Source organism: Acomys russatus, chromosome 32 (assembly GCF_903995435.1).
Source record: "Acomys russatus chromosome 32, mAcoRus1.1, whole genome shotgun sequence".
NCBI lineage: Eukaryota > Metazoa > Chordata > Mammalia > Rodentia > Muridae > Acomys > Acomys russatus.
The window spans coordinates 34225110-34252356 of record NC_067168.1 but is presented as its reverse complement, the minus strand read 5'-3'; the positions used below and the strand labels follow the sequence as shown (position 1 = coordinate 34252356).

The following is a 27247-nucleotide window of genomic DNA, read 5'->3' as shown; positions in this document are numbered from 1 at the left end:
GACTAGGGTTAGTCTCCATCCAGCGGGACCAAATAAACTAAACAAACAAAGATCAAAACTTTCAGCTGTTATACTTACTATTGAGAGGCCAGTTCCTGTGATAGATAAAATTGACATCCTAGAGAGACTGGTTTATGTCATACAATATCACTTTAGGCCGGGCATGGTGGCGCGCACCTTTAATCCCACCACTCGGGAGGCAGAGGCAGCCGGATCGCTGTTGAGATCAAGGCCAGCCTGGTCTACAAAGTGAGTCCAGGACAGCCAAGGCTACACAGAGAAACCCTGTCTCGAAAAACCAAAAATAAAACAAAGCAAATATCACTTTAATCCTTTGACAGCAGTCTGTTGTTCCAACTAACATGTAATTAAAATTTACCCTTTTGCTGCCAAGTAGTTAAAAAAAAAAATATCATATGAAATAAATGTTTTCATAGGCTGTTTGGAGTAGTCATCCACTTATGAGTATGGATGAACTACTTTGCATGATTTGTTGGGGTTGGAGGGAAGACTTAGGTCATCTAGGGCATTGGTCCGTTTCTGGTATGTTTGGTACCCTTGAGAAGAGTACATTAGTTAAGATTTAGTCTTTGGGCCGGGCATGGTGGCGCATGCCCCTAATCCCAGCACTCGGGAGGTAGAGCAGGGGAATCACTGTGAATTCAAGGTCAGCCTGGTCTACAAAGTAAGTCCAGGACCACCAAGGCTACACAGAAAAACCCTGCCTCAAAAACCAAAAAGGAAAGGGCAGAAGAGATTTATTCTTTGAATTTGAATGAAGTTTGGGTACTTTTCTTGCTGTCTTTGGTCAATATGATCTAAAGAGAAAATGAGAAAGATACTGTGTCAACCATACGCTTAAGAAAGCCAAGAATTGTCAGGCATTGTGGTGCTTGCCTTTAATCCCAGTGTTGAGAGGCAGAGGCAAGCAGATCTGAGTTTAAGGCGGCTTTGCCATGTAGACCTGGCTGGTCTAGACCTCAAGAGAGCCTTCTGCCTCTGTCTCCTGTGATAAAGGAATGCACCACCACAGTTTGTTTTGAGTATGTTTTCTCAGTAGATATCTTTATAAACTGGACATTCATGGTATGTTTTAAGGGATAGATTGAACTATTTGGATATACCTTAAAACTGATAGGTAGGGTAATTCTTTTTCTGGATGTATAAAAGTATTGTATGCATATGTATATGTATTAAGTATATATACTTAAATGAACATTATTTTTCCTTGCAGAGTGAGTAGAACAGAACGTAGTGGAAGATATGGTTCCATCATAGACAGGGATGACCGTGATGAGCGTGAATCTAGAAGCAGGCGGAGGGACTCAGATTACAAAAGATCAAGTGATGATCGGAGAGGGGATAGATACGATGACTATCGAGACTATGATAGTCCAGAGGTGAGTAATAGCAATTGTTGATTAAACTTAGAATTTAAATTGTATCGCCAGTCTTGTAAAGCAAAGGAAATGTGGCAACTTTCCTGCCCAATACAACCTTATAAGATAAGTCTTGTAGTTCCCACCCCACTCCTCCAGCCTCCCCAGACAGGGTCTCACTGTGTAACTCTGCTGTCCTGGAGCTTACTACGTAGAGCCAGCTGGCTTCAGACTCACAGAGATCCTCCCGTCTCTGCCTCCTGGGTGCTGGGGTTAAAAGCGAGGGCCACTCTGTCCTGTGATATGTTGTTCACATTTTAAAGATGAGGCAATGGTATGTAACTTAGAAATAGCATTTGCTTAGCATCTGCAAGGCCATGGATCTGGTCCCCAGTACAATTTTGTGGGATTTTTGTTGGTTTCTTGTGTACCCCTGGATATCTTGAAACTTGGTCTGTAAATCAGGCTGGCCTAGAATTCACGGAAATCCCCCTGCCTCTGCCTCCTGAGTGCTGGGGTTAAAGGCATCTACCACCACCTATCTTTTTTTTTTTTTAATACAAAATTCTAATATTTAAGTTGTAAGTAATTTGGGTCACTTTAATACCTTTCTTTTATGTTACATATTCATATCTGTGTTTGGAAATAATTATACACGATATATATGTATATATACAAATATATTAAACTTTTTACCTTTCCTACTTTTTCTACATATAATATATACACACACACACACATATATATATATAACATTTTTTACCTTTCCTACTTTTTCTACATATATAATAATTTTATTTATTTATTCATTTATTTATTTTGAGACATGTTTTCTCTTATAGTCCTGGTTGTCTGAGACTTGCTTTGAAGACCAGGCTGGCCTCAATTCACAGAAATCCGCCTGTCTCTGTTTCCCATGTCCTGGACTAAAGGTGTGTGCCACCACACCTGGGTAGTATTCTTGATAATACAAGAAGACATTGTATTACGTGTTACTGTATTTTATAGTGAATTATTAAACCATAAGAGAACGTCATTTTGGCCTGGCGGTAAAATCCACCTTTAATGCCAGCACTCGGGAGGCAGAGGCAGGTGGATCTCTGTGAGTTTGAGAACAGCCTGGTCTACAAAGAGAGTCCAAGACAGCCATGGCTACACAGAGAGACCCTGTCTCGAAAAACAAGAGAGAGAGAGAGAGAGAGAGAATATGAATATGTCATTGTAAGAAATATTGCAGCCGGGCATGGCACATGCTTTTAATCCCAGTTCGAGGCAAGCCTGGTCTACAAAGTGAGTCCAGTAAAGCCAGAGCTACACAGAGAAACCCTGTTTCAAAACAACCCCCTCCCCCTCCCCATTAAAAAAAGGGGGGACATTTACTGTTCTTGCAGAGGCCCCACATTTGGTTTCCAGCACTCACATGGTAGTTCACAGTTCCAAACTATCTGGCACTGTCTTCCTGGACTATGGGTACGGCATGCATACAGTACACATGGGGTCTTGATAAAAGAGTACGTTTACTTTGTGCCTTCCTGAGTGCTGGGATTAAAGGCATGTGCCACCACACCTAGCTAAATTTAATTATAATTTTGTTTTCTTTGGACTAGAGAGAGCGTGAAAGAAGAAACAGTGACCGGTCTGAAGATGGCTACCATTCAGATGGTGACTATGGAGAGCATGACTATAGGCATGACATCAGTGATGAAAGAGAGAGCAAGACCATCATGCTGCGCGGCCTTCCTATCACCATCACAGAGAGCGATGTAAGAGAAACAACAGGTCTAACAACAGCTTACCCATTGTCTCATGGTGCTATCCTAGCCTGTTATATCAGTGAAACAGATTTCTTTCTTTTGTGTCAGACCCAACTAAGGTACCATTTATGTCTAACCATTTAAGAGCAATATAGAATTTTCTAAAGTTTCTAAGTATAATAAGCCTAGTTTATTCATTAGCTCTTAGAAGGTAAAGCTAATTCATGCTTTTAAAAGTTTCAAAACTGGGCCGGGTGTTGTCGAACACCTTTAATCCCAGCACTCAAGAGGCAGGTGGATTTTGTGAGTTCAAGGCAAGCTTGGTCTAGGACAGCCAGGGCTGTTAACAGAGAGAAACAATGTCTCAAAAAAACTAAAAGTTGGACTTGACAACTCACACCGGTCATCTCAGCACTTACTGGTAGAAGCAAAAGGATCTCCCTGAGAAGCCATAGTGATCTTTATCATATGTTCCAGACCAGTTAGGGCTGCATAGTCATACCTTGGCTCAAAGAAAGTTAGCTTTTGTTTTGGAGCATTGGTCTTTCCCCAGCTCAGTAGACCAATTCCACCCTTGAGTGCCTCTCCTCCCCCCACCTCCATTAATAAACTGCCTCTATTTAAGGGTCTAGAAAGATGATCAAGCAGTTGAGAGCAGTGACTTCCTCTTCAAGAGGACCAGAGCTCAATTCTCAGCACCCACATGATGGTGCACAGCTTTTTTTTTTTAAACTCCAGTTCCAGAATATCTGATGCCCTCTTTTGACCTCCAAGGGTACAAGGCACAGATATGGCACATAGACTTATCTGCAAGCAAAATACCTATATGTATAAAACTTTAAAAATTTTTATATAGATTACATCCAGATTGTTATCCCCTCACTTGTATCTTCCAATCTAATGCCTCCTTCTCCACCCCACCACCCCACTGTCTTTTATTTTGAACAAAATTACATTTTCTTTTTGGCAACTCAGAGAAGCCTGTTGAAAAGATACTTTGTTTCTTTGCTTACTTGGCATTTCTTTTTTTTTTTTTTTTTTTTTTTTTTTTTTTTTAAGACATTTTTATTTCATGTGCATTTGGTGTTTTGCCTGCAGGTATGTCTGAAAGTGCCATATCCCCTGGAATTAGAAGGAGGTACAGATCTCCAGTATGGGTGCTGGGAATTGAACCTGGGTCCTCTGGAAGAGCAGCCAGTGCTCTTAACCACTGAGCCATTTCTCCAGCCCACGTTACCTACTTGTTTTTCTTTATTGTCCTTCTTTAGACAATTCCAAAGATTTTTCTATCCATGTGCTACTGCTGCTGCTTCCTCTTCCTCTCCTCTTCTTCCTTTTGTCCCCCTCCTCCTTTATATGTTGCCATTCCTGATCAAACAGGTAGAATAAAATTCTTCCTTTTTATTATTTTCATATATCACCTGTAGATATCAGTGTTCGTTTCTTTATACAAGACTAGATTTTTTGTTTGTTTGGGTTTGTTGTTGTTTTGTTTTGTTTTGTTTTCCCCCCTAAGACAGGGTTTCTCTGTGTAGCCTTGGCTGTCCTGGACTCACTTTGTAGGCCAGGCTGACCTCGAACTCATAGTGATCTGCCTGCCTCTGCCTCCTGAGTGCTGGGATTAGAGGCGTGGGCCACTATGCCCAGCTGAGACTGGATTTTTAAAAACAAATTTCTGTCTAAAGCAGTTGTCCATTGTTCACAATCCTTGAAGGCAGTATGCTGAAAGGAATATAAGGATTTAAAACAAGGTTTTTGTTGGGTTTTGGAGGCCGTGGGGTTACAGACAGGGTTTCTTTTTGTATCCTTAGTTGTCCTGGATTTCCCTGTGTAGACCAGACTGGCCTCAAAACTCAGATCTGCCTCCCAAATTCTGGCTTGAATATTTTTTTTCAAAGATTTATTTACTTATGTATATCAAAACTATTTTCATGTATGCCTGCATGACAGACCAGAACAGATTCTGTTATAGATGGTTGTGAGCCACTATGTGATTGCTTGGAATTGAACTCAGGACTTCTGGACAAGCAGCTAGTACTCTCAGCTGCTAAGCTGTCTCTCCAGCCCCACTCCCTTCTCCCCCCCCCCCCCCCCCCTTTCTTTTTGAGACAAAGTTTCTCTGGCTGCACTCTAGAACAGGCTGACTTTGAACTCAAAAGATCCACCTGCCTATATCTCCCAAGTGCTAGGATTAAAATGTTTGCTACCATGTCCAGCCTAAATATGTTTTTGTTTTAGATTTTATCTATTTGATATATATCAGTGTTCTATCTGCATGTATGCCTGCACTCCAGTAGAGGGCATCAGATCACATAGATGGTTGTGAGCCACCATGTGGTTGCTGGGAATTGGAATTCAGGACCTCCAGAAGAGCAGATAGTGCTCTTAAACAATGAGCCATCTCTCCAGCCTCCAAAATATGTTTTTAAAAGATATAAATGTCAGGACCTGTTGCTCGGGAGCAAAGAAACATCATAATATTTAGTAGAAATTTTAAATAAATCTAAAGATAGAGCAGATTTTTAAACTGGAAGTAACTATTGTAGTAAATAAGAGGTAAGTTGTTTTCAGTTAATAGTGAGTTATTTGTGGTCCACGGCACAGCTACTATGCTATATGTACTGTGTTAGATACCACCATGGTACAAAGCCACCTACCATTCCTTGAAAACCCTGGGTGAATAGCCAAGTCAGCATATGATTGTTGTAGCATAGACTAGTGAGGCGGCATTGCTAGGCATGATAGCCTATGCCTATGATCCCAGCTGCTCAGGAGGCGGAGGCAGGAAGGGGCCTTGAACTGAGTTCTGAGCCAGTCTGGGCAAGATCCTTGTTCTATTCTCCCTGTGTGTGGTTTTCTGTAGAACTTTTTGTTTTGTTTAAGGGAGAGGTCTCTGTAGCCTGGGCTATAGCAAGACCTTTATTCCTGTGGTGTGGCGGTGTTGTATGGAACTTTTTGTTTTGTTTGGGGCATGGGGAGCTCTATGTAGTCTTGGCAGTGCTGGATCTCACTGTGTAGACCATGCTGAGCTCAAACTCAGAGATCCTTCTTCCTCTGCTTCCCACATGCTAGAATTAAAGGCATGTACTGAAGAGCCCTGGAAGTTTTTTCAAGAAATGTTTTTACTAGTGAAAGATGAGGAAAGAACTCCATGGGGAGAGTTTTAGTTTTACATGATTTTTGATGGGTAGAAATGCTTTGATCTGGTAGAGAATTGTGGTAGTGAATGCAATTATGAGCTGATCTAAAATAAACATACTGGATCTAGATAAGGCCTTACACAGTTTAATTTGGTCGCAGTCAAATGCTGTGGCAGGAAGGTGCTATTAGGTCTATAATGTGATCTGATGCCCTCTTCTGGCCTGCAGGTGTACGTGCAGGTGGAACACAGTATACATAATAATAAATAAACAAATCTTTTTTAAAAAAAAAGAAAGAAAGAAAAAGAAAAAACCCCAGCCAACTATAAAGTCAAGCAGAGCTTCTGCCATTCCCAGTTGTTGCAGTATCCCTAGACAGTGTGCTTCTTAGGATATCGGTATTTTTAAAGTATATGTAGAACATTTGGGGGGGGGGGTCGGTTTTTCAAGACAGGGTCCTGAACTCACTTTGTAGACCAGGCTGGCCTTGAACTCACAGCATCCACCTGCCTCTACCTCCCAAGTGCTGTGATTAAAGGCTAAAATATATGTAGAACACTTAAAGAGAATGTTCCCAACAGTCTCTGTCTTATATGGTATTGGTTCATTTGACTTACTATTACTACATTTATTATTTTGGGGAACACACATGTAAAGGTCAGAAAACAGCTTGCAGGAATCAATCTTCTAGTTATACCATAGAATATTAGGGATCAACCTTTGCCCACTGATTCATTTTGATTGACCTTTGGTTGCTTTTGGCCTTTCTTTCTTTCTTTCTTACTTACTTACTTTCTTTCCTTTTTAAGATTTATTTATTTATTATGTATACAGTGCTCTGCCTACATGTAGGCCCATATGCCAGAAGAGGGCACCAGATCTCATTATAGATGGTTGTGAGCCACCATGTAGTTGCTCAGAATTGAACTCGGGCAACATTGCTTTTAATCTGTAAGCCATCTCTTTAGCCTCTCTTTCTTTCTTTCTTTCTTTTTTAAGATAGGGTTTCTCTGTGTTAGCCTCGACTGTCCTGAACTCACTTTGTAGTCCATGCTGGCCTTGAACTCACATCAATCCACCTGCCTCTGCCTCCCTAGTGCTAGGATTAAAGATATGGGCCACCATGCATGGATGTTTTTTCTTTTTCTTGTTTATTTGTTTTGTTTTGTTTTTCAAGACAGAGACAGGGTCTCTCTGTGTAGCCTTGGCTGTGCTGGACCTGGTCCTGTAGACCAAGCTGGCCTTGAACTTACCGCAATCCACCTGCCTCTGCCTCCCAAGTGCTGGGATTAAAAGCCTGGATTGGTTTTGGTTTTTTCAAGACAGGGTTTCTCTGTGTAATTTTGGCTGTGCTGGACTTGATTTGTAGACCAGGCTGGCCTCAGAGTCACAGAGAGATCTGCCTGCCTTTGTCTCCCTGAATGCTGAGATTACAGGTGTGTGCTACTACTGCCTGGCTCTTTTTTTTTTTTTTAAGAAATGATAGAGGAAGCCGGGCGTGGTGGCGCACGCCTTTAATCCCAGCACTCGGGAGGCAGAGGCAGGCGGATCGCTGTGAGTTCGAGGCCAGCCTGGTCTACAAAGTGAGTCCAGGATGGCCAAGGCTACACAGAGAAACCCTGTCTCGAAAAAACCAAAAAAAAAAAAAAAAAAAAAAGAGCTCATTTAGCCGGGCGTGGTGGCGCACGCCTTTAATCCCAGCACTCGGGAGGCAGAGGCAGGCGGATCGCTGTGAGTTCGAGGCCAGCCTGGTCTACAAAGTGAGTCCAGGATGGCCAAGGCTACACAGAGAAACCCTGTCTCGAAAAACCAAAAAAAAAAAAAAAAAAAAAAAAAAAAGAAATGATAGAGAAAACCTCAGTTGCCTTTGTTTATTAACAAGCCAGTATCAACCAAACTTATAACCAAGTCTAGGTTAAAAAGTGAATCTGGCTGGTCGTGTTAGCAGGTGGATCTCTGAATTTGAGGCCAGCCTGGTCTACAGAGAGTGTAGGACAGCCCAGGCTGTTGTTACACAGAGAAACACTGTCTTGACAAAACAAAAAAAGTGAATCTGTATCTTCCTTTATTGGTCAACTAACAAGCCAATAAAGGATGAAATTGGAAGAATTAGGGGTGATAGAGGAGGGTTTTTGTTTCAAGGTCTTTATATGTAGTGTAAAGCTTCCTTTATTTATTTATTGACTTGTTTACTTAGTTATTGAGGCAGGGACTTTATTGTGTAGCTCTGGGTGCCCTCGAACTCCCTGTGTTCAGGCTGGTCTCAAACTCAGCTCCACCTCTCTCTGCCTCCCACTTTTGATCCTCTGTCTCAATCTCCTGATTGGGATTTCAGGCCTGAACTTGGCTTGACTCTTTTTATTCTTGTTCAGATGTACTTCTGAGGATAGTGACTTAGCCTATGTTTCTTTAAAATTTATTTTCTGTGTTCCTCAGAGTATGAAATTAAAGGGTAGGCTTGAAGGATGTCACGACATGATCAGGACTATAGAATAGCATAAATAATTGCATTGGAGGGAAGTATTTAAGTAGCATATAGCAAGATTGTTATTTATTTTCATGAAAAAGTCTCTATGACCTTTAAGATAGGTGCATTTTGATGGTATAAATGAAGACCTTGACTAATTAAACAGTCCTTAATCCCAGAATCCCAGTCCTTAAACTTTTTTTTAATGGCTGTAGCTTAAACTAACTGTAAAACCCTGTACAGATTCGAGAAATGATGGAGTCCTTTGAAGGCCCTCAGCCTGCAGATGTGAGGCTGATGAAGAGGAAAACAGGTGAGAGCTTGCTTGGTTCCTGCCAGTTATGGTTCTCTTCCCCATTCCCACCTCAGTCCCTAAAGAGCATCCTGATAAACCCCAAATCTGCAGACACATGAATTCAGAATGAAAGGTTTGCCATGGCTAAGGAATATGACTTTGAAAACAATGCTAGCATCTGAGGAACTTTTAAAAAACTTTGCTTGTAGGGATTTTCTTTTCCTTCGGTAAGTAGTTATTTATAAACTCCTTGTTTGACTGTTCATAGTCGGTTGCATGGTTACTTTTAAGTGTGGAATCAAATCAAGTGGCATTTAATTCAGGCGGCTGTTCCTTGCCATGGCAAAGTATCAAGAAGATCCCCAAGTCAAGTCACATTTGTAAAGCTGCTTCCCAATTGGCTTTGTCACGCAGTGTTGAAGCAGTGGGAGAGAGATTCACCTGTTATAAAGGAACTGACTAACACGAGTATCCCGTCTATATCTGAATGCTGTCTCTAGGTGTAAGCCGTGGTTTCGCCTTCGTGGAGTTTTATCACTTGCAAGATGCTACCAGCTGGATGGAAGCCAATCAGGTTGCTTCACTCACCAAGTCTAGATATTCATGAAAATGGAACAAGTCTGTACAATTTAAAAAAAAAGGTTGAAGGAGTGGTTTGTTCCAAAGGAGTGACTTGACTTTAATATTTTTAACAACAACAAAAAAAAGCTTTGTGTATATTAAAATTGACATTACTAGAGTACATACAGTACCAAGAACAGTGTTGCAGAATTTTTCTGCTTTTAAACATGGCTACCTAAGAGAACTTTATCTTCTGAAAATCTGTATGGTAGTCAATAAAATATTCTGATGTTCCCCCTTTTCCTGCCTGATTATTGTATCCATTGAGAGAATTTAAACTATCAAACTCTCCAACAGTGAAGAGAACATAATGGAAGTCTGTAGCAGGCACTTTTACAATTGATTCCTAATTTTTGCCTGGAGACCATATGCCAACTAGAGGTATAACTTCTCAGTGGGTCTTCCCAGACACTTAAGGACCAAGTAGAATCTTTGACCACTAAGGTCTCATAAGATCAGTATGGAATCAGTGTCCTGTTGCTGTCTAATCTAGGCATAGTGGCATTAAGATTCTAATCTCCCTGAGAATTCCTCTTGTAATCTGCTCAAAATAAATCATTTATTGTAGCCTTAACTAACATATTCTATACGATGTCAAGATAATGTCCAATGTTTGTCACTTAAAAATTGTTTTGCAAGAATCCCACAGGACAATATGTTGACTTAAGCAAGCACATACTAGGAAGTTGCTTGACTTGGGTTTTTCTACAGCATTTTATGATTTGAGTCACCCAAGAGTAAGTTACGTTATATGATTCACTAATATAACCATTTCTAGCAAGACTTACTTTAAGATAACGACGTTGCTTTGACTAATTTGTTTTGAAGACTCATTTTCTTGTCAGGCCTGGTAGCATAAGACTATAATCTTAATGCACTGTCTCAAAAACATAAAATACACTCTTTATTTCTTAATCCATAAATTACAACCTGCCAAGTATGGTGACTCACTCTTGTAATCTCAGACTCAATAGAGTGAGGCAGAAAGACAGTCATGAGTTCAAGGCCAGCCTGGGCTACAGAATGAGACGCTTATCTTTAAAATTAAAAAATCAAGCTGGGCAGTGGTAGTGCAGGCCTTTAATCTGAGCACTCAGAGGCAGAGGCAGGCAGATCTCTGAGTTGAGGCCAGCCTGGTCTGTAGCACAAGTTCCAGGACAATGAGCACTACCTAGTGAGACCCTTCTCAAAAAAACCAAATAAACAAATGAAATAATATCACAATACTGTCTTTTAAAATAGAACTTCCATGTGTTTCTTAGCATGGATACTATTCTAGTAAATCTAGAACATGCACAGTAAGGCTCCTGTGTAATTCCACTTTCTTTCACAGCCTTTTTTGATACAGTAGATGTATCAGAATGAATAACCTAAGAAATTAAAACATATAAGACATTTTAAGGTTTCTGCAATTTTAATGTATACAAAGCTTTGTTAATATGTAATATTTTCTTACATTCAAATTCACTCCAGAAATAAAGGACAGTAGGATTAGGAACCCAGTGGTAGATTGGAGTTTCTCCAACACACATCCCTCCTAGTGGGATATGTCGACATCTTATAGTTGCTGCTGTACATCATAGTGCATAGATGGCCTTTCAGCTCTTTCCATCTTGGCCAGACATGCAAATTTGCCTTTAGATGCTACAGAGACAATATTTATAGCATGATTTGTGAGAACCAAATTGCCCAACAGTATTTAGACAACTTTTAAAAATCTGAGCTGGTTATGTTGGCTCACGCCTTTAATCCCATAACTCCAGAGGCAGAGACAGGCAGATCTCTTAAGTTCCAGGCCAGCCAGAGCCACATAGTGAGACCCTGTCTCAAAAAAAATAAAATAAAATCTGAATGTCCTATTTAAGTCTGTTCTGATAGTGTTAGACAACTATTACAACCATCCCCCTCCCTGAGAAAAGAACAGAGATGATGCTCCTATTAAGTGAAGGCTCTTTGGGGGCAGGTACCAGGGATGCTCTTGCCTCAATTGATTCAGCTCAGAGTTTTGACCTTTCGGAGTAAAGTCCCTTTTTACTCCCTTGGTTGACTTAAATAATAAGGTGGTGTACACTTTATGAACTTTCCTACCCCCCTGAAGAAACTTCATTGGCCTCCTGATTACTCATCCTGAAGAGAGTCCATTTCAGAAAAAAGCACAACTGTCACCTAGGACATGACATGATCACGTTTGGCATGAAGATCTCATTTAGCTGTTTAGAGTTGGTAGCATTCAGTGTAGTCCTTACTAAGAAGGAGTTCTGATCAAGTTCCCTTTTAAAGTGAGACCCCTCCCTTTGTCCCACGAAAGAATACATCCTGAAGCAAGAATTTGGGGGAAGGGAAAAAAACAAAGCCTTTTACATTACATAAGGATGGGGACTGGGAAAAAGTGACGCCAAGCCCAAGGACACTATGCTAAGGGCTAATAAAGGAGACAGTCTCAGAACTGGAAGAGGTCTGTCTTCTGCTTTTGAAATATACTTACTGTCACTTTCAGGCAGCCTGTCAATGCTAAATGTTAGGACTTCTGTCTCTGCGGGAGACACAGCCTGGTGCATGTCAGCGTTTAGTGTTTGGCAGCTTTCTCAGCACTCCCTGACTCCGTTTACCTTTACTCCGCATCCCATTCTCTTACTGCCTATCTGAAGGATTGGATGGGCAGAGTATAGGTGGCGGTGGTTGGTCTTCCCCGTATGTTGTCCATTTAATTCCAGAGCACTGATTTTTCCGAAGTGTGCTCTGCCCTGGGAAAATGGACACACACTTCTCACAATGGGAATAACTAATTACTTCTTTTTTTTACAGAAAAAATTGGTGATTCAAGGAAAGCACATTGCAATGCATTACAGCAACCCCAGACCTAAGTTTGAAGACTGGCTTTGTAATAAGGTAAGCATGTGTTCTCCCCAAGTATAGTATACCACGTTTTTCTCTTTGTCCATATCTCTGATACCCTACCAAGAAGATGAGCACAATCACTAGCTTGTATCAGAAATCCATTTTTTTGTGTGTACTTCTTGTGTTTTCTTTGGTCTTCCTATGCTGGCATTAGAGAACAAGATCCCTGGAATTCTGTAGAGTTTTTGCTTGTGGAGATTTGGGGTTTTTGTCCAGAGTTTTAATTAAGGTTTTTAGATGTATTTCCCTTTGTCATTTATAGAATTCTGAAGGTCTCAGCATTTGACACATCCTCTTAGTAATATTAACAGAAATCCTTGAGAACTTTGGTGTACAGTAGTATTGGTCCTATCACCAGTGCTGAGTTTTGAACTTGATTGTAAGTCTTACTATTTTGAGAGTACTGAGGTTACTTACTCACTGTACATGAGCCTGCTATGGGGGAAGGTCGTGTTCAGCTTACATTGTATTGGCATATATGACGGTCCATGTAATGCTTTTTTAATATAAGGTAAAACTTGTCAGTGGCTGCTGCAAGAAAACTCATCCTGGTGAAAATGGAAACCTTCTTCAAAATACAATGCTTGGGAGAATTCACAGGCTAAAACTTTTGTCTTATATCCTTCCATTTAGGATACATAATAGCAATTTTTGCTTTTATAGTTAGTTGTTTGAGTTACCTGTGGCCTCACTGCTCTAACCCACATGATGACTAGAAAGCCTAGCCTAATGTAAGAAATAATTACAGATAAAACTTTTTTTTTTCCAGTGCTGCCTTAACAATTTCAGGAAAAGACTAAAATGCTTCCGATGTGGAGCAGACAAGTTTGGTAAGCGTGGATTCAGCTGTTTGGAAAATGCAATTAAAACTGACACTGCCTATGAACCTAAGGAAAAGTATAAATTTTTAGGATATTTAGACTAGGAACTTACATACATAATAACCTACATCTCTTTTTTTTGGGGGGGGGGCCGTTTCGAGACAGGGTTTCTCTGTGTAGCCTTGGCCATCCTGGACTCACTTTGTAGACCAGGCTGGCCTCGAACTCACAGCTATCCGCCTGCCTCTGCCTCCCGAGTGCTGGGATCAAAGGCGTGCGCCACCACGCCCGGCCTAACCTACATCTTTTTTACCTTGTGCTAAGTAGATGCTGATGATGACTTGAGAACAGAAAATTCTTTTTCAAAGTTAAGGCTGTTCACCTGATTTGCATACTACATAGTGGTGCCGTCCTACACTGGTCCATTGTTTGCATTCCACATTAGCTGTTGAGGTTATGAGGTTAAAGTATAGCCACAATTCTTCGTCTAGCCTTGGCTGTCCTGGACTTACTTTGTAGACTGGGCTGGCCTTAAATTCAAAAAGATCTGCCTGCCTCTATCTCCGGAGTTCTGGGATTAAAGATGTGTACCATCACGCCCAACCAAATTTTCTTTCTTTGGGGTGGGGGGGTGCTTTTTTTGAGACAGGGTTTCTCTATGTGGTTTTGGCTGTCCCAGACTCACTTTGTAGACCAGACAGGCCTCAAACTCACAGTGATGAGTTCTTCTGCCTCTCTGAGTGCTGGGATTAAAGGCTTGAACCCCCACTCCTGGCTGCTGTCCTCATTATACCTTGCACACACATGCTAGGCAAGTGTTGTCACTGAGCCCCACACATCCACCACATTCTTTGAATCTTAAGAATTTTATTTCTACACGATTCTTTTTTTTTTTTTTTGCCCTGTTTTAGTGGCAAAAAAAAATAATGATAATTGTGAAATGTACTTCAGAATAAAGTCATTAAAGCATTTAAATGCTCACCAGCCATATTTTTTAAAAGGAAAAGTTTTTTCTGTGCAAGCATGAGGACTTAAATTCAAATCCTCAACACCCACACAATTAAAAAAAAATTAGGTGGGGCACGGTGACATGCTTGTAATTGTAGTGCTGGAGAGGCATTGCAGAGCAGTCCCTAGTACTCTGACCAGCTTACAAATGGGTCACCACAAAGTGAATTAAAAAACGTTGTCAAAAAACAAGGTAAGAAACTGGACAAGGTGGCGCAGCCTATAATCCCAGTACTCAAGAGAGCAGAGTTCAAGGCCAGCCTGATCTACAAAGGGAGTCCAGGACAGCCAAGGCTACACAGAGAAACCCTGTCTGGATGAATGCATGAATGAATGGAAGAGTCAACAGAGACCCAGATGTGGACATGTGAATGAGCACGTGCATATACCGCACAAAGAAAAAATTCCCCCTCCCAAGCAAAATGGCTGTTCGATGTGCTTAAAATAAAAAGTTGGCTCTCAGGTGAAGGCAGGATGATCTGGAGTTCTAGGTCATCCTCAGGTTGGGTGCCAACCTTGGCAACTTGAAACTATCTCGTACATAAGTACTTCTGAAGTTATTATGTATTTCTTTGTTAAAATTATATGGGAGCTAGGAATGGTGGCTCATGTCTATAATCCTCACACTTACAAACAAAGCTGAGATAGGATTGCCAAGAGTTCAAGACCTGTATGGTGCCGGGTGTGGTGGCACATGCCTTTAATTCCAGCACTAGGGAGGCAAAGAGAGGCAGATCACTAACTTCTAGGCCAGCCTGATCTACAAAAATGAGTCCAGGACAGCCAAAGCTACATAGAGAAGCCCTGCGTAGAAAAAAAAAAAAAAAAAAGAAAAACAAAAACCTGTCTGAGCTATGTGGTAAGACCATGGAGGACCATTGGAAACAAAAACAAATTGCTTTCGGGAGGTGAAGGGGTGGGTGTGTGTGTGTGTGTGTGTACATGTACACACGCACACACGTACATATACTGTGCCAAGTATGCAAAGGGGACCTTGATTTGACACATACGCTGCAACAGAAAGAAATGGGGCTTTTTTTCTTTGTCTGTCTGTCTTTATTTGGATCTCCTTTATTCCTAGACTCTGAACAGGAAGTGCCCCCTGGAACCACAGAGTCCGTTCAGTCTGTGGATTACTACTGTGACAGTAAGTTCAAATGTAATCCTTTGGTTTTTGTGTTCAAAGTTGACCTCTGAGCAAGCTCAGTTCCCTTACATTTTCAAATGAGCATCCACAACTTTAGTTTTCCCTGTAGAAGATTGATCTTCTGAATTTTCTTACCCTATCAGGGTGAAAAATAACCAAAACCTACAAAAACGCGTATTTTTGCCTGTAAACCTGCCTTTGAAAAACATGGTGCCGGGAGGTGGTGTCGCACACCTCTTATTCTGCGGGGGTGGGTGGGCAGGCTAATCTCTGAGTTTGAGGCTAGCCTGATATACAGAGCAAGTACCAGGACAGCCAAGACTACACAGAAAGTCCCTAACTCCAAAAAAAAAAAGGGGGGGGATGGCAAGAAAGCTTGTTCTTTTTCTTATTTATCAACAGCAATTATTCTTCGGAACATAGCTCCGCACACTGTGGTGGATTCCATTATGACAGCACTGTCTCCCTATGCTTCTTTAGCTGTTAATAACATTCGCCTCATAAAAGACAAACAGACACAGCAGAACAGAGGCTTTGCATTTGTGCAACTGTCTTCTGCAATGGTAAGGTTCTCTATTGGATCTTTCGGTCTGTTTTGTTTTGTTTTTTCTTCCCTTTTTTTTCACTTTAATATCCTGCTGAGTATGCTGTTAAGAGGTCAGTACCCCTGGCAAAAAGTATAGCCTGAAACTAAATCTTTCCTTTTTAAAAAGGAAACTGAGCTGGGCATGGTAGCACACGCCTTTAATCCCAGCACTTTAGAGGCAAAGGCAGGTGGATCTCCATGAATTCAAGGCCAGCCTGGTCTACAAAGTGAGTCTTAGACAGCCAGGGCTACACAGAGAAAAAACAAAACGTAAAAATCTGGAGGCTGGAATGACGGCCTGGTCATTCAGTGTTTGTTGCTCTTCCCAACCACCTTTAACTCCATCTCCAGAGGAGTTGATACCATCCCTCTTCTAGTCTCTGCAGGCACCCATGTGCACATACATACCCACATACCTAGGAAATGAAAATCTGGGAGTGGTGGCGCACGCCTTTAATCCCAGCACTTAGGAGGCAGAGGCAGTTGGATTGCTCCTGAGCTCGAGGCCAGCCTGGTCTACAAAGCAAGTCTAGGACAGCCAAGGCTACCCAGAGAAACCCTGTCTCAAAAAACCAAACAAACAAAATATATTAAATGGAAATAAATCTTTTTCTTCAATCTTCATTTAATGCTAAGTTGTTTAGTGGCAAAGTGTGTGCAAGGCCCTGGGTTTAAGCTCTACCATCAAAATACAGAAAGAACCCTACTAGAATAATGTAGAGAAGAGAGCCAGGTGCACATCTTTGATTAATCCCAGCACTCAGGAGGAAGAGGCAAGTGGATCTCTGATTTTGAGGCCAGCTTGGTCTACAGTGAGTTCTGGGGCAGCCAGGGTTATACACAGACCTTATCTGGAGAAAAAAAAGAAAGAAAAGAAAGAAAGAATAAAACAAGATTTGCTTATCATTATCATTCGTGAAAACCGTCAATATAAAGAGTTTGTTATGCTCTTTAATCAAGTATTATGAACATCCAAATCTGATGTTACTCTTTCCATTTTAGTTATGATTTTTGTTTCCCAAATGAAAAATCCCATACAGAAGCTGTCTCTTTCTACCTGTATTTGCTTCTTAGGCCATAGTAACTTCCTTGAAAATAGTGAGGTAGGCAGTGCCAAAGAACTTGAGCAAAGTAGGCAACTTTCACTATATGAGAGCTGGCAAAAAAAGATATTTATTTCCTGGGCATCTCCTGATAGTTGTGAGCTGCCATGTGGATGCCAGGAATACAACTAGATTTTCTGGAAAAGCAGCTAGTTCTTTGAGCAGCTGAGACATCTCTCCAGCCCTAAAAGTCAAGTAGCAGCCTGGTATTTTAGCACATGCTTTTAATCCCAGCACTCTGGAGGCAGAAGCAGGTAAATTATGTTTGAGGCCTGCTTGGTCTATATATTGAGTTCTAGGCTATAGTGAATAGCCAGACCTATGTTGTGAAACCCTGCCTTAAACAGAAAACAGCTGTGTTAAGAGGCCATGTGGCTCAGCTAATGTAGATGCTGTTATGTGAGGCTCCTAGAGCCCAGGGTTTTGCTGTGCTAAATTAAGGACTAATTTCTTTGATATTTAGTAATGCTAATACCTGCCAGAGCAGAAATTTGTACCCTTAGATTAACTTAGCATTCATTCCTTTAACAATTCTGGATAACTTCATATACTAGAGGTATTTCTTTTCTCAAGTTTTAATGTCCCCAAGCATGCCAAGAAGTTACTAAGCTACTACTATTAATTAGTACCACTACTACTGCTACTTCCTCCTCCTCCTCTCTGCTCTTTTTTTTGTTTTGTTTTTGTTTTTGTTTTTGTTTGTTTGTTTTGTTTTGTTTTGTTTTGTTTTTCGAGACAGGGTTTCTCTGTGTAGCCTTGGCCATCCTGGACTCACTTTGTAGACCAGGCTGGCCTCGAACTCACAGCGATCCGCCTGCCTCTGCCTCCCGAGTGCTGGGATTAAAGGTGTGCGCCACCACGCCCAGCTCCTCTCTGCTCTTTTTAAATGGAAAGCTTTATTTCTTAGAAGGAGTAGGTGGTAGGACTATATTCTAAATTATTTTTCTCGCTTTCTCCTCCAGGATGCCTCTCAGCTGCTTCAGATATTACAGAGTCTCCATCCTCCATTGAAAATTGATGGGAAAACTATTGGAGTTGATTTTGCAAAAAGTGCCAGAAAGTGAGTGATGGTGTTGTCCTTATTTCATACTGTTCATGTCTTCATATTTACCTGTACAGAGATGTTTACCAGTTGTACCTCAGCTCCATACTGTCAACACAGCTTCCCTCGTTGTAGACCAAGCGGGAGAGGATTGATGGTCTTCCCTTAGAGTTTATCCCGCCAGTCCTCTATCACCAGTTAATAACAGTTGCCAGAAGTAGTGTCAGCAGTGCAATGCAAACCTGTCCAGAAATAATCCTTAGCTTGCAGGACAGCATGTTAATGTGTCACATTAGTGTCTAATGCTGTGAGTATCCTTTGTTTAGAGCCTCAAGATGGTTTAGTAGGTACAGTGCTTGCTGTACCTGTAACCTTAGTACTGAGGTGGAGACAAGGAGATCTTACAGACCCTGCCTCAAAAAACAAGGTAGAATGAGAAGAGGACACCAAATGTCAACCACTAGTCTCCACATACCGAGCACGCCCTCACACACATGTTCACATTTGAGACATATAGTCCCTCCCCTAACCCCAGAGGCTGGAATGAACTGCTGCTCCCTGGCACAGTGGAGCTTTGGACAGACAAGAGACAACTACATGGTTACATCTTTAATTTCAGAGATTTGGTCCTTCCAGATGGTAACCGAGTCAGCGCCTTCTCTGTAGCTAGTACAGCCATTGCTGCTGCTCAGTGGTCATCCACTCAGGTAAGAGGAAGAAAGGGTCTTTTTCCTTGATGACTTTTCCTCTTGTGCTCAGAGTAGAAGCTTGCTATAATGTTTTTTGGGATTGCTTTGTGACATATTTACTTTTTGTTTACTAAATTTATCTTTGGTTCTTTTTCTTCTTGTGTTTTATAGTCTCAAAGTGGAGAAGGAGGCAATGTTGACTACAGTTACATGCAGCCAGGCCAGGATGGCTATGGACAGTACACTCAAGTAGGTGAATTTGGCTAGCACTCAACTTCTGATGTACAGACTGTCTAAAATAGCAGCTTTAATGGTGTACTCTGCCTTAGTACTCACAGGATTACCAGCAGTTTTATCAACAACAAGCTGGAGGACTGGAGTCTGATGTATCAACTACGTCAGGTAATAAGCTTCATTTTTGTTTGCTTCTGTTTAAGTAACAGTGGTTGAGGAAATACTAACTAGACCCAAAGCTACAAGTCCATAACTTTACAAGAACTGAGAGGGCACATTGAGGACTGTCATCATTTGCCAAAAAGTCTAGTAAAAGTTATTGTGTACACTAAGACTCAATATAACCCCCGCCCCTGGTTTTTCAAGACAGGGTTTCTCTGTGTAGCCTTGGTTGTTCTGGACTCACTTTGTAGACCAGGCTGGTCTCGAACTCAGCAATCCGCCTGCCTCTGCCAGCCCAAGTGCTGGGATTAAAGGTATGCGCCACCACACCTGGCCCTTGAATTAATTTAGAGACCATGCAATGATTAACTCTATTCTTGAAATTTAGCTGTGTTGCCCACTCCATGTTGACTCTTGAATGACCATGGAAGTTGAGCTAAGCAGAGAGTATGTGGCCCTATGGTGACAGACACCCACCAGAAGAGCCACAGTAAGAGAATTTTTGGTGGGCTAGAGAAATGGCTCAGAGGTTAGGAGCACTGGCTGCTCTTCCACAGGTCCGGAATTCAATTCCCAGCAACTACATGGTGCCTCACAACCACCTATAATGAGATCTGGCGCCCTCATCTGGAGTGAAGGCACATATGCAGGCAGAACACTATACGTAATAATTATTTTTTTAAAAGAAGAGAGAGAGAACTTGAATTGCTGGGTGTCGTGGCACACGCCTTTAATCCCAGCATTCTGGAGGCAGAGGCAAGATGGTCTCTTAGTTAGAAGCAAGCTTTACCTAGATAGTGAGTTCTAGAACTACACAAAGAATTTGTCTCCAAAAAGAAAAAGGACTTTGGCATTAGATGTAGTAGTTGGGTAGCTGGGTGTGGTGGCCCAGGAATTCTAGAGTCAGGCTGGAGGATCTCTGTGAATTTGAGGCTAGCTGGTCTATCTAGCAAGTGTAAGACCTATATAGTGAAACTTGTGGGTTAGGGTGGGGGCTTTAGGGGCTTAAAAAAATTTTTGTATTGTTTATTTTGGGGGGGGAGTATTGAGGTTTTTATTTTTTGAGACAGGGTTTCTCTGTGTAGTCCTGGCTGTGTTGGAACTCAATCTGTAGACCAGGCTGAGATGATTTGTCTTTGCTTCCAGAGTGCTAGGATTAAATGCATGTGCCACCACTGCCCAGATGTGTATCTTACTCTAGTAGGATTTTAAGCAACTGTCATTGATTCCAGAGTCCTTGATGGGAATTAGGTTAGGAACTGACCTAATTAGTTTAGGAACAGAACCAGACATGGGCATGTGCACTAGAGAGTTAGAGGCAGGAAGATTGCCACAACGTTGAAGGCATCCTGCTCTACAAAGCAAGACCATCTCAAAAAACAAAAATAAACAAAATACATGCACAAATTGACAGGAAGGTGTACATCCCTGTAATCCCAGGCAGAGGATTCATGAGTTTGAGGTCACCATTAAACTACATTTAAAAAAAAAACAAAAACAAAAAAACCAAGCTGGACGTGGCAGCGGTGGCGCACACCTTTAATCCCAGCACTCAGGAGGCAGAAACAGGTGGATTGCTATGAGTTTAAAGCCAGCCTGGTCTACAAAGTGAGCCCAGGACAGCCAAGATAACAGAGAAACCCTGTCTTGAAAAACAAACCAAAAAAAAAAAACCCTGCCTCCAAAAAAAAGAGAGAAGAAAGATTACAAAGTGAACACTTGTCCTGGAGTTCAGTGCTTTAACTCTGCCTAACCCTTTTATTTATCATCAGGCACAGCAGTGACTACCACCTCAGCAGCTGTAGTGTCCCAGAGTCCCCAGCTCTATAATCAGACCTCCAATCCACCTGGCTCTCCGGTAATCTCCTGCTCTTAAATACAGAATTGATAGCTTTGTTGCTCTCTGGATATTATTCTTTCCTGGTTTATGAACCAGGATTGACTAATGACATACATTTCACCTAATTTCTTTATTTAGTTTTTTGAGAATTACTATGTGTGTGTGCATGTTATTTTAAATATAAAGTACAAAACAGAACGTAGCTATGCTTCGTGAATGCTTCAGCATGTCTCTTTGCTATAGAATTGCCCTAGGTCCTTGCTGCAGTGTCTGTCAGGGGAGTCCTTCCTCCTAGATGATTGCAGTGACTTAGTTCTCTTAAAAGGCTTTACAGTTGAAATTATATTGAAGCTAATGTTCTTTCCAGACTGAGGAAGCACAGCCTAGCACTAGCACAAGTACACAGGCCCCAGCTGCTTCCCCTACTGGTGTAGTTCCTGGTACCAAATATGGTAAGCCAAACCTCATGGGACTGTTGACAGTTGGAAGGTCCTAATTGTTGCCTTTGTTGTTAATTTTCATTCCTCTCCCTTTGAAGCGGGTGTCAGAGGGACATTTGGGAATGAGAAGAAAGAACATTGAGGCCTGCTGTAGCTCACTGGCTTAGGGATTGACATCAAGTTTCTTACGTAGAATGACTGGCTGGGGTTTGTTTTTGCAGCAGTACCTGACACTTCTACTTATCAATATGATGAATCTTCAGGATATTATTATGATCCTACAACAGGGCTATACTATGACCCTAATTCACAAGTAAGTGCTATTCCCTTTAATACCACTAGAAAAATTAGGTCTTACCTAGGTCTCTTATGGGGCCGGAGTTGAAAATTTTCCTAAAAGGAGTGTGTGACCCAGATTAATTTAATATATTAATTAATTAATTTCATTAATTTCTTCATGGCCACCAATGCATAAATTTGGTGGTTTGTGGTTGGTTGGTTGGGGGTTTTTTGTTTTGTTTTGTTGGAAACAGTTTCTCTGTGTAGCCTTGGCTGTCCTGCACTTGCTTTGTGGACCAGGTTGACCTCAAATTCACATTGATCCACCTGCCTGTGCCTCCTGAGTGCTGGGATTACATGTGTGTGCCACTGCATCTGGCCCAATGAATAGCATTAACTTCACAATTTAAGGTTAAAGTACTTGCCATGCAAGCCTGACAACCTGAATTTGATCCCTAGAATAGAGTGGAAGGAGAAAACCAACCCCCCCCCCCATTGTCTTCTGTCTGGCATACACATGCATCCACAGCGCACACAATACTAATACAATAAAAAGTGTTTCGAGGTGGGCTAGAGAAAGGGCTCAGTGGTTAAGTTACTCTTGTACAAGGATGGCATTTAAATCCCAGCACCAACATGGAAACTCATATTGCCCATCTTCCCAGTTCTACGGTAACTGATGCCCTCTTGTGGCCTTCATGGGTACCAGGCACAAACATGGAGCACTTGTATACATACAAGCAAAACACTCTTACACATAACTTTTTAAAAAATCTTTAGAGGTATATTATATGTACATAAAGTATATGAGTTGGGAATGTGCAGCTCTTTTAATTTTTTTTTTAAACTTTATTTAGCTTTATGTGCATTGTGTTTTGCTACTATGTATGTCCATGTGAGAGTGTCATCTCAGAGTTACAGACAGTTGTGAGCTGCCATGTGAGTGCTGGGCCTTGAACCTGGATCCTCTGGAAGAGCAGTCAGTGCCCTTACCATTGATCCATCTCTCCAGCTCCCCCACCTTGTTTATAATGTGTATTGCTCCTCCATGTATATATGTTGGCCATGTGTGTGCAGTGTTCCACAGAGGCTATAATAGGACAATGGATTCCCTAGAACTGGAGGTGTACATGGTTGTTAACTACCATGGGTGCTAGGAATTGAACCTGGGCCTGTGAAAGAGTGGTCAGTGCTCTTGACCACTGAGTCACCTCTCCAGCCCCAGTGTGCCACTCCTTAATTAAGGTTTGCATGGATACATACTTGTATATATACCACTAATAACTTTCCAAACACATCTGCCAAGTCCTCCTGCTTGTTACCCTTAAGCATCCACTGTTATGACTCCATTTTGAGATAATTTTGTCAAATTTAAGATTTTTGTGCTAAGGGCTCCTGATGGAAAGGGTCCCTTTCCATAACATTGGAGAAGCTGGACCTGCATGTTCTTACAAACTTCTCAGACTCAGAGTCCTGTGGAGGAGACAAGCATGCAGGAAACAAAAGAAAAGGGGGGAAAAGATTTTTGTGCCAGCACAGTGGTGGTGGCACCAAACTCTTAAACCCAGCACTAGGGAGGTAGAGGCAGGAGATCACTGAGTTTGAGGCCAGACTGGTCTACAGAACAAGTTCCAGGACAGTCATGGCTACACAGAGAAACCCTGTCTCCAAAAAGCAAAAGGATGGATAAATGGATAGAATCAAATTTTTTAAAAAGATCTATTACATATACAGTGTTCTGCTTGCATGTACACCTGCATACCAGGGGAGGATACCAGATCTCATAGATAATTGCAAGTCACCATGTGGTTGCTGGGAATGAACTCAGGACCTCTGGAAGAGCAGACAGTGCTCTTAACTGCTGAGCCATCTCTTCAGCTCAGGGCCCAGCATTGAATTGATGGTACATATCTTTAATCCCAGTCAGTACCTGCCGAGACAGAAAAAGACTGATCTTTGTGAATTTGACTCTGATCTACATAGCAAGTACCAGGCCAGCCAGAGGCTACAAAGTCAGACCTTGGCTCAAAAACTAGAAAAAAATATTTTGTGCTAAGCATAGTGGCACACACCTGTAAACCCAGCACTCAGGAGGTGGTGGCAGGAGGATCAGAAGTTCAAGATCTATGTAAGATGTTATCTTTAAATAAGAAGGAAGAAATTACAGGGGCTGAAGCTCAGCACCTGCTTTTCTTCCAGAGGACCCTGGTTTTGGTGCACAGCACACATGGCTGCTTATAACTGTCTCTCTATCCAGTGTCCAGAGCATTTGTCAGACTCCAGGGATACTTGCATTCACCTTCACATACCCATATGCAGACCCTACACATGATTAAAAAGATTTCTTTAAAAACAAATTTGTGAAATAAAATTCACTTTTTTGAGACAGGGTTTCTCTGTGTAGCCTTGGCTGTCCTGGACTCACTTTGTAGACCAGGCTAGCCTCGAACTCACATGATCCACCTGCCTCTGCCTCCCCAGTGCTGGGATTAAAGGCGCGTGGCACCACTGCCCAGCTAAAATTCACTATTTTACTCAGAGTATATAATGTGGTGGATTACAGTATGGTCACCTTATTGTGCAGCTGCCACCTCTAATTTATAGAACATTTTTATCATCTCAAATCACTCCCCTTCTTCTGCCCCTCTCTCCCCCCCCCCCACCCCCCAAAAAAGAAGACATTTTTGTCTCTGAATTTGCCTGTTCTAGATGTTTTATATACTTGGACTCAGACACTGTGTGGTCTTTTGTGTTCAGTTTCTTTACGTAGCATGTCTATGTATTCTTTTTTTTAAGATTTATGTAGTTGTTGTTATATATACAGTACTCTGCCTGCGTGTACACCTGCACGCCAGAAGAGTGCAGTAGATCACATTATATAGATGGTTGTGAGCCACCATGTAGTTGCTGGGAATTAAGCTCAGGACCCCCAAAAGGGCAACCAGTGCTCTTAAATCTCTGAGCCATCTCTCCAGCACCCGTCTATGTATTCTTGAGAACAAGGCATAACAAATCCAAGGAATGTTTTATTTTTGTACTGTCTATAACTTTTAAGGAGGAAAAGCAACTTTAACACTCCATAAATAAGTATCTATTTATGACTAGGAACTGTATATATAGGAAAGCAAAACAAGTACATTTAGCAAGAAGTTGATTTGAGTGCCTGTGGTTTCTGGGAGGGAAGTGTGAAAAAACAGCATGCTACCTGCCTGTGTGCCCAGCTTCTTAGTTCTTTCACTTCCCTCATTTGTTCAGTCTGACCATTTCCATGGCAGCCATAGATGTTAGCACTCCCACAGTACCTTTTTCTGTAAGGCACATCATAGAAGAGCCAGCAAGTAGAGTAGGTAAAGGCCCACTGCCAAACCTGATGACCCAGAACCCATATGGCAGAAGAAAGCTAGTGTCTACAAATTGTCTCTGACCTCTGTGCTTGATTTGAGCATGTAGATACACCAACCACATCCGTACTAAACATAATCTTAAGAAAAGGAAAGCCAAGTGTGATAGCACACGCATCCTAGGCAGAAGCTGGTGGCTCTGCAAGTTCAGAAAGCCAGCCTGGTCTGTATAGTGAGTTCCAGGACAGCCAAGGCTACATAGTGAGACCCTGTCTCAAAAACAACTACATAAGCCACGTGTGGCATATGCCTATCATCCTAGGTTTTTGAGGTGGAAGCTGGAGGATGAGGAGTTCAAAGCATCCTCTTATATGGAGCAAGTGTGAGCAAGCCCAGCTACGTGAGACCCTGTTTTAATTTTAAATTTTTATTTTATTATGGGTGTTTGCATCCATGTGTACCACTTATGTGCCTAGTATTTGGTGCTGGAAGAGGCTAGGAGATTGGATCCCCTGGAACCAGAATTACAGATGGTTGTGAGCTGCCCTGTTCGTGGTTCCTGTGAATCAAACCCAGAATCACTGGAAAAACAGCCACTGTTTCTAACTATCAGGTCCTATTTTGGTTTGATTTTTGGTTTTTTGAGACAAGGTTTCTCTGTATAGCCCTGCTTGTCCTGGACTTGGCTTTGTAGATCAGGCTGGCCTCGAACTCACAGAGAACTGCCTACTTCTGCCTCCCAAGTGCTTGTTTTGTTTTAAATAAAACAAAACCCTACTAGATTCTTGGGAAGAAATCATATTCTACTTTTTCTAGAGTGTTCATACTCTGGTATGCTTGGGGAAGTGTTCTATGGGTCCTTTCTGAGCATGAAGTACTTATCACATGCCCTCGGTATATTTAGTCCTGTTTTTTGTTTGTTGTATTGAAAATGATCTGGTGCTGGGCATGGTGGTGCACACCTTTAATCCCAGCACTTGAGAAGCAGAAGCAGGCAGGTCTCTGAGTTGAAGGCCAACATAGTCTACAAAGCAAGTCCAGGACAGCCAAGGCTACACACAGAGAAACCCTGTCTTGAAAAATAAAAAATAAAAAAAGAGGAAGAAAGAAAGAAAAAAGGAAAAGAAAATGATCTGGTTTAGAATTCCCTTTCTAGATGAGAATTGAATCCTGATCTTCCTGCCTCCACCTCCCAAATGCAAGGATTACAAATAGGCGCCTATACCAGACTTACTTAGGTTTTTGTTTTGTTTTTAGATAGGTTCTCAACTATGTAGCCTGAACTGACCTTGCATTTGCAATCCTCTTAAGCCTCCTGCATGCTAGGATTACAGGCACACATTCCTATTTATATAGTATAAGTTTACGATAACAGAACTTGAGGTAGAGCAGTTATCGAGCATATATATGGCATTAGATTCAATCCCCAGCACCACAAAACCTCTATCAGCAAGTCTGTATGTCCGTTATATACTCTTTTTTTCTTGTAGTACTACTACAACTCCTTAACACAGCAGTACTTATACTGGGATGGAGAGAAGGAAACCTATGTGCCAGCTGCAGAGTCTAGCTCTAACCAGCAGACGGGCCTGCCTTCCACAAAAGAAGGAAAGGAGAAGAAAGAAAAACCCAAGAGCAAAACTGCTCAACAGGTATGACCTAGCCAATAATTCTTTTGTCAGAGAGTTAAATTGACTTAATTCTTCACTTTTGCCTTATAATACTTAGGTCAGCTTTATTTGGATTCTTAAAAACTTGGGCTACCAATCCTGGTGGTTTAAGCCTATAATCCCAACAATTTGAGATGCTAAGACAGAAGGCTCGCAAGTTTAAGGCCAGTGTATAATACCTTTTTTTTTTAGACAGGGTTTCTCTGTGTAGCCTTGACTGTCCTGAATTCACTTTGTAGACCAAACTCACAGTGATCCGCCTGCTTCTGCCTCTTGAGTGCTGGGATTACACTGCCACGGCTGGCTTTTTTTTTTTTTTTAAATCACTATG

The 27247-nt window shown here is 41.6% G+C and overlaps 1 protein-coding gene across 3 annotated transcripts in view; it reads left to right on the top strand.

The window, feature by feature from the left end:
- Positions 1–27247, top strand: part of Rbm5 (RNA binding motif protein 5) — a 35736-nt gene that overhangs the window by 2178 nt on the left and 6311 nt on the right. For all 3 annotated transcript variants that reach the window (XM_051140610.1, XM_051140613.1, XM_051140611.1), the window contains 16 exons: positions 1235–1400; positions 2987–3142; positions 8984–9053; positions 9536–9609; positions 12462–12545; positions 13324–13384; positions 15465–15530; positions 15933–16093; positions 18182–18279; positions 18881–18968; positions 19122–19199; positions 19280–19352; positions 21119–21204; positions 21554–21638; positions 21848–21939; positions 26737–26898. In XM_051140610.1, coding sequence (XP_050996567.1) covers positions 1235–1400; positions 2987–3142; positions 8984–9053; positions 9536–9609; positions 12462–12545; positions 13324–13384; positions 15465–15530; positions 15933–16093; positions 18182–18279; positions 18881–18968; positions 19122–19199; positions 19280–19352; positions 21119–21204; positions 21554–21638; positions 21848–21939; positions 26737–26898 — 1600 coding nt within the window. The remainder of the gene's footprint in view (positions 1–1234; positions 1401–2986; positions 3143–8983; positions 9054–9535; positions 9610–12461; positions 12546–13323; positions 13385–15464; positions 15531–15932; positions 16094–18181; positions 18280–18880; positions 18969–19121; positions 19200–19279; positions 19353–21118; positions 21205–21553; positions 21639–21847; positions 21940–26736; positions 26899–27247) is intronic.